We start from the raw sequence: 9,265 nt of genomic DNA on the forward strand, positions 1-9,265 counted from the left end.
CTGTTTGCACAGGGGGCCCCAGGGCTCCCCTCCTCATTTGCAGTACAGCTCACAACTCTTGAAAGCTTTCCTCACACCAGCCTGTGACTGTGTCCTAGTTTGTTTGGCTTGAAATTCAGCTATCCTTGATACATTCCCTATGGGAAGTAATTAAACAACTGGGACTAGATTTCACTGTGCATCAGTGGCACAACTGAAGCAGCAGATGAAGTAAGTGGAAGGGCATGCTCGAGGCACCGGAGGAGCTCATGGACTCAAGCACTGCTCCAGCATCCTACACCAAACCTGCACGGAAGGTCAACGTCTGGAAACCGCTGGTGACAACAGGGGTTTTGAGAGCAACCAAGGATCTTGAGAGCTCTGGGTGGTTGACAGGCATCCCTGAACAACAGGGATCTAGATTGTGTGGCTCACTCAGTGGAAGTTAAGAACTGCTCAAAGCTTAAACTTAATACTCTTTTTTTTTAGAAGCTACTCTAAAGGCAATGCACATCGGTCAGAGAAAACAGGTCACAAGTATTCTCCCAAATGAAACTAAAATGAATACCAGTATTAGAACAAGGAAAACAAAACTGACTTTACATGAAGATTACAGACCCTTATTTTAACTTCACCTTTCCCTCTCCCCCCCAGTAATTTAACAATTTGGAGCACAAATCAGCCTTTTTTTTCAGGCTAACAACTCTTTGCTGAACAGACATTTTGGAGGGTTCAACTACTTTGTTTAACCCACCATCTTGCATCCTCCACCTTCCAAAATCATTTATCAGCTAACCAAGAGAAAGAAATGAAAGACACACTCAGGGTATGCATCATCCAGCCCCTCTTTCCTGGAAAGCATAAGCTAACAGACTAGCAAGCAAACTACACACAGCTCAGGCATAAGCATATGAATACTGTTACACCTGCCATTGGACAAATACCCTGTTCTCATTCATTACATGTTAACACATTTTCATTAACATTACAAAGGGAAGCTTCTACCACTACTCCTCTAAGTTACTTTGCACTCCAAACACTACTTCAGGTTTTCAGAGTAATTTCTGCTTATGAACTGGCAGAAGTATGTCAACACACTGTACTTTAAAATGCACCAATCCTCCCAGTAGCGTTACTAAGAACTATTTTTACTTCCAGAAAATAAGATACTGCTAAGTACTTACTTAATCTTCTCATATTTTCAGTCAACCTGAAAAGTAAAGGATAAAAACAACCTGTTAAATAGGCAAGTACATTTGGTCCCTGAAATACTGCTCACAGTTATAAATTAGATGCTTGGGCACAAAGCTTCATTCTTGACTCTTATGAAATGTATTTCTAGTAACTAACACAGCCTATCTTGCATCAGACCAAAAATTGAAACGTGAAAGCTCTCCAGCCCTACTAAGACTTTATCCACAGTTTTTGAGAGGCATATGACAGAACCAGATAAATAATATAACTCTTATTCCACCTCAGACAGCAGACAAACTTCAAATTTCACATTTTGGTCACAGCACTCACAAACTTTTGGTGACAGTTCTGTACTTTCAGTTCTATTACTTGTTGTGCAGACACTTGCTCAAATCATGTAAAAGGTTGAGAAAAAAGAAACAGAGAAACAGAGAAAAAAAACAAAAGGAGGGGGCAAAAAAGGGTGGGGGAAGCAAAAAGGGGGGGAAAAAGCAACTTGTAAAGAAGCAAACGATTCTGCACCATCACATTAGGGTTTTACCTTCTAGCACTAAGTGGCTCTTCTGTTTCCACTGTGTTCTCCTCCGGCTGAAATCTGAAGTCCTCAACATACTCCCCAAATTTGTCACAAAACCACTTCTGGATTCTCGAACAGACTGTGTGACTACGCTTATCTATTAAAAAACACAGAAACACTGATTGTCAGGATAATAGTAGAAGATATCTTCAGCCAAACTTGCACCTGTTCCTGCACACTGTGTTTTGTAGGGGAGCAGCCTTTGTACAGCTTTCCTGTCTTCATGAAAGCCCACAATGCAGTTCACTTCCACCACTGCACAGAAACCCTGACTGCACTGAGCTGGTAAAATAAGACTAAAGATGGCTCCTGCTTTGCACTAAATGCAGCACATGGAACCATCTTATTACAGAATTATAGAGATTACTTAAACATCTTAACAAATGAGAATTTTAGCAAACACCACAAAAACATTTTCTGCTTAAGAGGTTCCTGTGAACAAAAGACTGATGCAAATCTCAGCGCTCCCATTGTGCAGAAGGGTCACCTCGAGAAAAGCAAGTGTAAAGCAAAACACCCCTGAGCAGAGAGCAGGAAAACCACCTAGCAGTCACACAAATTTGACAGGAAAGGGACATGGAAACTTATGCAAGATTTCACAGGAGTCATTTTTACTGCCACTTTCCAACCATTTATAGGCGTGCGTGTGTGTGCATATATAAATACCTAACATGCACTTTCTTTTTTCTAAAGCTGGGCTACTGAAATTATGTTGTATATGCCACTTTCTATACATGGAATATATGGTCATAATACTGCCTGAGAAGTCTTATACGGCAAAGCAGTGAAGCAATGCACACCTTCTGTATGCCAGTTTCAGTGGAAAAATATAACAAATATATTGGTGTCTGGAAATTATATAAGGGTAAAAGCCTTAAGGCAGCGCAGGTGAGAACAAAACCATAACCTTTTGATTTATGTGTACCTCAGAAAATCAGTGTCTAGAAAGAGCAGACTGACTGCTCTTTGGAGAGGAAGGTCCATACAGCAATGTCATAAAGAGGACACTTGTCACAGCTATACCAGGACCTAACTTTGAACAGAACTCCATCAAATTAAGATATGATTAAACAGAGGCATGAAAGATTAATCAGCCAACTACAACAGCCAAAACAATGCTTTTAAGCACATGAGAAGAAGCAACTGGTGCTGAGAAAATAGAATCAAGTTATTTATTAATGAATGGCAGTGATATTTAGAAAAACAAGGAATTTAGTGACAGTTTACAGCTGAGACACTTCCATTTGAAAATAAAAAACCTATGAAGTAGCTTCCCACATGAAGTACTTCAGATAGTACTGAGAAAGAAATTTTGAGCATAGAAGAAAAAAATGTTAGGCTGTAGTTCACATAACAGAAAATATTGACATTATGGGAGTACAAAAGGAGCAACTTCAAATTTAATCTGCGGATTTAAAAGCCTAAGTAGTTGTCTCAATCAAGGGGGGTGGAGAGGAAAGCTTAAGTGTACTAAAAGACTGAGAAACTGCGTGTTGCCTTAGTTATTGCAGAAATAACTATATTATTGAATTCATAATACGCAGCAGCTTGAGAAACATAAATAACAGAGGAAGCGTCCAAAAAAAATGAGCAACTCTTCAGCTTATTCCTTCTCCAGAATGTCTTTACTTTTTTAAAAAAGGAAGAAGTAATACGGTTAATGGCATAAAAGAGCTTTTGAAGTTGAAAAGAAAAGAGAACACCTTTTCCATGTATTACACCTGTTTTCTGCTAAGTCCAGGATCAGCAAGGCACACAAGAATGATGAAGTCAAGCAACAGGTTTCATTACATTCCTAAAGGCTTTATAATACAAAATAAATTCCTTGCTCAAGTGTGCAAAGTCAACGACAGAAAGTAAATGCAGAATCATGCACAGAGAAGTAAGAAGCTGCTCAAATGATCTTTCATATTCGGCTTCTTCAGAAGCCTGCTTAAGGGCTCAGCAAGTTTTTCAGCAAGGTTTGACCTTCTAAGGATCCACAGAAAGCAGTGAAAGAAACCCGACTGAATCAAACTGCAAGCAGAGATCTGACCAAGATCACCTGTTCCGTTGGCTTGCACCTGTGGCTTTGCAGGTTGCTGAGCTGCAGGCACCTCTTCCGCCCTACAAAGAAAACAGAAATCATGTGAAATGCTACAGATGAGGACATTTTTCCCCTTTAGCAAACCTCCACAGTTTCCATTGCTGATATAATACAACCATGATGGGAAAAAAACAAACTTACGCCCCTTCGCAAGATACTCATTGCACTTCAGATCCAGTGAAATACCACTCACTGCAAGGAGAGGTGTGGTTTAGCCACTTCCTGCACCGACAGCTCAATTTCATCTTACAAATACTAAATAATTTAGCATCAAATTTGTGGCACTACTTGTTCTTTTGTGTCATATATTCATTTCAATGCCTGCCAGAAAAACTCTTCAGAGGCCCAACTTCTCCCACAGTAAGAATTGAAAAGGGATTTTGTATCACAAGTCAATAAGCACAGTACTAGAACAAATCCACAGTTTAACACATGAACCTTGAATTCTGCTATCATTACTGGAGACAAACATCACTCATCTTCACAATGAGAGGGACAGGTGCCGAGAATTATTTAAAATGTCATGCTGTAAGCTCTTGAAATGCACAAATATATATTTTTAAAAAACTGCACTGAAATAATGCTCTGAAAAACAGACAAAAATGTTCTAAAAATATATGGCAAGTAGCAGGCATCATTGGTCTCATCCTTCAAAATGAGTCAAGAATAATATTCTCATCCATTAAAAGTGAACAGATTTTGGAAAACACAAATGCTTTTGCCATTCTGGACATGTGCAAGGCTTCAAATTACATTTGCGCTATCCACAGCCTCCAACTGCCAACCTGTCTTGAGAATACTTCAGGCTTCAGTCCAAAAGTCTTCAGCCATCCATGTAGATATCCTACAGAAAGACTTCGCTAATGAGGCAGCAGTTTGACAACACGACACCAGCTGCAGCAAGCTTTACTTGTCAGGGAGTTGTATGATTGAAAAGATTACAGCTTGAAACAAAACCGTGCAATTTCATTATCGCTCATTTACCAGACAATACAGGTGGCTTGCAGATGTTCCCTTCACCTTTTGTTCCTCAGGAAGGGAACCAAGTGGGATGCCAGCCACCGAAATGAGAGCAAGAACAGAGATCCCACTGTACTGGGCAAACTGCAGCAATACAGACAGATACACAGTTCTCTCTCCTGCTGTTCCTCTAGAAAGTACATCTGGGAAAGGTCTCGCTATGTTGTCTGCACACAGAAAAGGCCATTACTAATGTGTGCTGCCTCAACATCAGCATACATCAACGAGGATGATGGAGAAACTACAGAACTAATCAGTTTCGTTCCTTCCTAAGCACTCCCCACATTTAACAAGCTTTCCGAATCCTTGTCCATTTTTAAAAGAAATATTTAGAAATAATTTACTGGTTTATAAATTATAACTGGACATCTATTAGCATGCAGTAGCTGAATTCAATGGTTTCTGCTTTCAAAGCCACTTGTTTTCGTGCCTCTTCAGGACTTTTCCACAAAGTTTCTGTATTTGCAGCAATTCTTCTTTTCAAAAGCCACCTGAAATGCCACCAGTTTATTTTTTCTAGCTACACTTTAGCTTTGTTTTCTGGGCCATTTTTCTCTAGTTTCTATATAAACCATAGGTTCCTTGCCTAAAAACTCCCCCTCTCCTTGCTCTTTTCCCCACACCCTTTCATCTCCTCCAGCTCTGTCTCTCTAAAGACAGACAGCAATTAACCTGATCAAATTTGCACACACTATTATACAGCAGTGTTTTGTTTTCTTCTATCAGCACATCAGATGGTCACACCACAGAGGTGGGCATTTCCATCCGCAATCTGTCACTGTCGCCATGTTTCCATGAAGCTGAGGACACTCGGGCAGCGAGGAGGCAGTCATTCACAAACAGGTTCATGCAGGCAGGAGCCAGTTACCCAACCTGCTCCAGTCGGCTGAAGGCACTGGGGGTGTCACACCCGAGCAGCTCCAGTGACAGACCCGAGGTGGAATCCCACCACTGCCAGCTGGCAACACTGTCAGCCTGGGTCTTCCTTTAACAGGCTGGGATGTATTTTCAGAAGCAGCACAGCATTATTACTCTCCATGTTTCTTGGAGGAAAAAAACAAACCTTAAAATCTCATCAAAAAGCAGCTCTGGCTAGCAGCCTCACTGGGCTCCATCAGAAGCACACGATGGTTTGGCTTTGGCCCTTCTTGGTGCTTTTTTGCTTCTTTTTTTTGGCAATGTTTTAATTGCCATCTGCCTGTTACTCCTTCCCCATGAAGAACGTGACCTTTACGAATCATCAGGTTAATGACAGCTCATTACTGCACCTGTGAATCAGGTTATAATTAGCCACTTCAGACAGATTTGGGCCAGGAAGCTCAGAATTCATTGTTTAGGCTTGCACACCCACTGGGAAGTTCAATCCCACAACCAGGTCATGTTGAACCAGCCAGTACATCAAAACCAGCGACAGAGGGAAGGAATTATCTTTCCTGCAGTTTCTCTTCATGCCAGAGATAAGTTAAAAGGCTGGAAAACATAAACGGTCCCCAGAACAATGCAGAAGGCTGGCCTTCTATGCGGGCTTTCTAACTGCAGCCTGCACCAAAGAAAACAAGCTATGTGAATACCACACTTTCCACCCAGAAAAAGGGTGTGATTTGCAACACTAACAGATCTCCAACCTGAGGCTAGGTTGTGTTTATGCAACTAGAGATTGCACCCCCTTAAAAGCACAGGCTGATTAAAACAGATAAAAGCAACTACAGCCAATGGAGAAGATAAACGCAAGTGTGCCAATTTTTTTTTCTATTTTTTTCAATATATACTGAAGTCAGGGAAGCACGACTGCTAGAGCTGTTCATGACTAGTAGAACTGTAGCCTTCAGAAAAGACCAGCACACGCTGATGCAGCGTCCACTCACTGCTGCTCCACAGAACAGGACCAAAGGATTATTTTTGTAGCTGCAAGTATGAAACAAAATTGTTTTTTGTTCAAAAGATCCTCACTACAAAAGAACATCGAGATGCCAGAGCATGTCCAGAGAAGGGCAATGAAGCTGGTGAAGGGTTTAGAGCACAAGTCCTGTGAGGAGCATCTGAGGGACCTGGGGTTGTTCAGTCTGGAGAAAAGGAGACTGAGGGGAGACCTGATCGTCCTCTACAACTACCTGAAAGGAGGTTGTAGTGGGGTGGGTGTTGGTCTCCTCTCCCTGGTAGCTAGTGATAGGACAAGGGAAAATGGCCTCAAGTTGCACCAGGGGAGGGTTAGGTTGCATACTAGGAGGAATTTCTTTACTGAAAGGGTTGTCAAGCACTGGAACAGGCTCCCCAGGGAGGTGGTTGAGTCACCATCCTTGGAGGTGTTTAAAAGATGAGCAGATGACGTCCTTAAGGACACAGTCTAGTGACAGGCTTAGTAGGGCTGGATCGATGGTTGGACTCAATGATCTTGAAGATCTTTTCCAACTGAAACCATTCTATGTTTCTATGAAAAGTTAAGGGAGCTTTGACACAGGATCATTTATCTTAACTCAGCATCTCTGGCCTTGAACACAGTTGTGAGTTGAGGTGTGTGTAAAAAAAACTCTCCCCAACAATTGTGTGAAGGCCGGACTCGCTGCACACAACAGGTCCAGTCGCTGGGATGTTCTCAGACACATTAAAAGTCATTTTCCTACCAGATGACTCTGAGTACTGAGCTCACAAGCAAACTATCATTCTTGTGACAGCTGTTGTGGAAGCCAGTCAAGGCTGTTACGTCTTTTTTTCTTACTGCTCAAAGCAACATGAATGTGTATGCACTTCCATCAAAGGCACCTTTCAACCTCAGAAATGCAAAAATAAGCATAAATGAGGTATTCTCACAGCCTAGTTTAAAGACTAATCATTCGAGTATACATGGCTTCTTAGTCTGAGAAGCTGCCACAAAACTGAGTTAAAACATTTTCCTGTTTTGCATCTCTTTCCTATTAAAATACACCAAATATTTCAGAAGCCTTCGTCCTCCTCACCAGAGAGTCATACATTTTACATGGCTAGTGTCCTACGCTGGTAGTTTCAGAAACAAAAGAAAAGGTTTCAGAAGAAATATCATTAACTCAAAGTTGTACAAGATCTAAATGTTCACGGACAGAAAAAAAAAAAGTTAAAAATAAACTCCTGACAGGAGCTACTTTACAAGCAGCAGCCTGTCACCAAATCCACTAAGTTAAAAATAAAGGCACGCACACAGTTCAGCCAACAGGGTATGTCAGCAATTATGTACGTATGTGCGTCAGCAATCCCAGCACTGCACAGCAGCCAGGCAAGAAGCTTCTAACCCAGGCACCAGGTTCTTGCTACCTGCATGGAGTCCCAGCCTGATGGGATCCTTCCAGGAGGGAATGCCTGCAGCCTCCAGAGCAACCTCAAGCTGAAGCACGTTCTCAATGGACAAGGTCAGCCATACCCAAAACATCACATGTGTGGAAGATGACAGCATTTAACAAGAGACCAGGAAGAGTTAACCAAGATAAGTGGCACAGAAGGAATAGCGGTTTACACAGAATCATTGTCCATTTGCTCCTCTTAAAAACAGTTTACAATAATACTAATAAAAATGTTTGCAGAAGTCGCAGCTTGCTAGTAGGTGGTGGTGCAAAACCTTTTTTTGTTGTTAATTCTTTTTTTTTCTGTATGATAGAGCTAGCTCACAATTTGTAAAATAAGGCAGCAACAGCCCACGATTTACACTAAACAAGCATTGCTCACTCAGACAAATTCCAAATTGTTTATGCATTGTTCCACCAGCAAAATGTCACACGCTTCAGCTGTCGCACCAAATGCAGGGATGTCCCAAAGTGCATCTATGGGAAGCTTCAGCTGAGGCCACCATGTTTCGGAACACTCAGACATACAGACAGTGAACACCACTTTACAGGTTCACGGATAACAGGTCTGCAGATACTGAAGTGAAAAGGCAGCAGCGAGTGTACCTTCTGATACCCCTAAATACAGTGTTTGTGGGTGCTTATGAGGAGTGACTGAGGAAACTGGGCTTTCCTGGAGAAAAGGAGGCTTGGGGAGACCTTATCTACTACCTGAAAGTACCTGTAGTGAGGTGGGGGTCAGCCTCTTTTCCCAAGTAAGCAGTGACAGGACAAGAGGAAATGGCCTCAAGTTGCACTGGGGCAGTTTGGATTGGATATTAGGAAAAATTTCTTCACTGAAAGGGTTATCCAGCATTAGAACAGTCTGCCTAGGGAACTGGTTGAATCACCAAGCCTGGAGGCACTTAGAAGATGTGCAGATGTGGCAGTTAAGGACATAGTTTAGTGGTGGACTTGGCAGAATTAGGTTTACGGTTGGACTAGATCTTAAAGGTCTTTTCCTAAATGATCCTACGATCTGACATCACAGAAACACAGAATCTTAAGAGTTGGAAGGGACCTCTGACCAGGTCCAACCCCCCTGCCAGAGCAGGATCA

The 9,265-nt window shown here is 41.9% G+C and overlaps 1 protein-coding gene across 1 annotated transcript in view; it reads right to left on the bottom strand.

The window, feature by feature from the left end:
- GRAMD4 (GRAM domain containing 4) overlaps positions 1 to 3,856 on the bottom strand; it is a gene marked incomplete at both ends in the record, with an annotated part of 15,495 nt that extends 11,639 nt beyond the window's left edge. Inside the window, 3 exons of the mRNA XM_010186544.1 lie at positions 1,164 to 1,189; positions 1,715 to 1,847; positions 3,795 to 3,856. Of these exons, the coding sequence (XP_010184846.1) occupies positions 1,164 to 1,189; positions 1,715 to 1,847; positions 3,795 to 3,856 (221 nt within the window). The remainder of the gene's footprint in view (positions 1 to 1,163; positions 1,190 to 1,714; positions 1,848 to 3,794) is intronic.
- Between the last annotated feature and the right edge of the window lie 5,409 nt (positions 3,857 to 9,265).

The sequence above is a fragment of the Mesitornis unicolor genome, unplaced genomic scaffold, assembly GCF_000695765.1.
Source record: "Mesitornis unicolor isolate BGI_N332 unplaced genomic scaffold, ASM69576v1 scaffold30586, whole genome shotgun sequence".
NCBI classification, from domain to species: Eukaryota; Metazoa; Chordata; class Aves; order Mesitornithiformes; family Mesitornithidae; genus Mesitornis; species Mesitornis unicolor.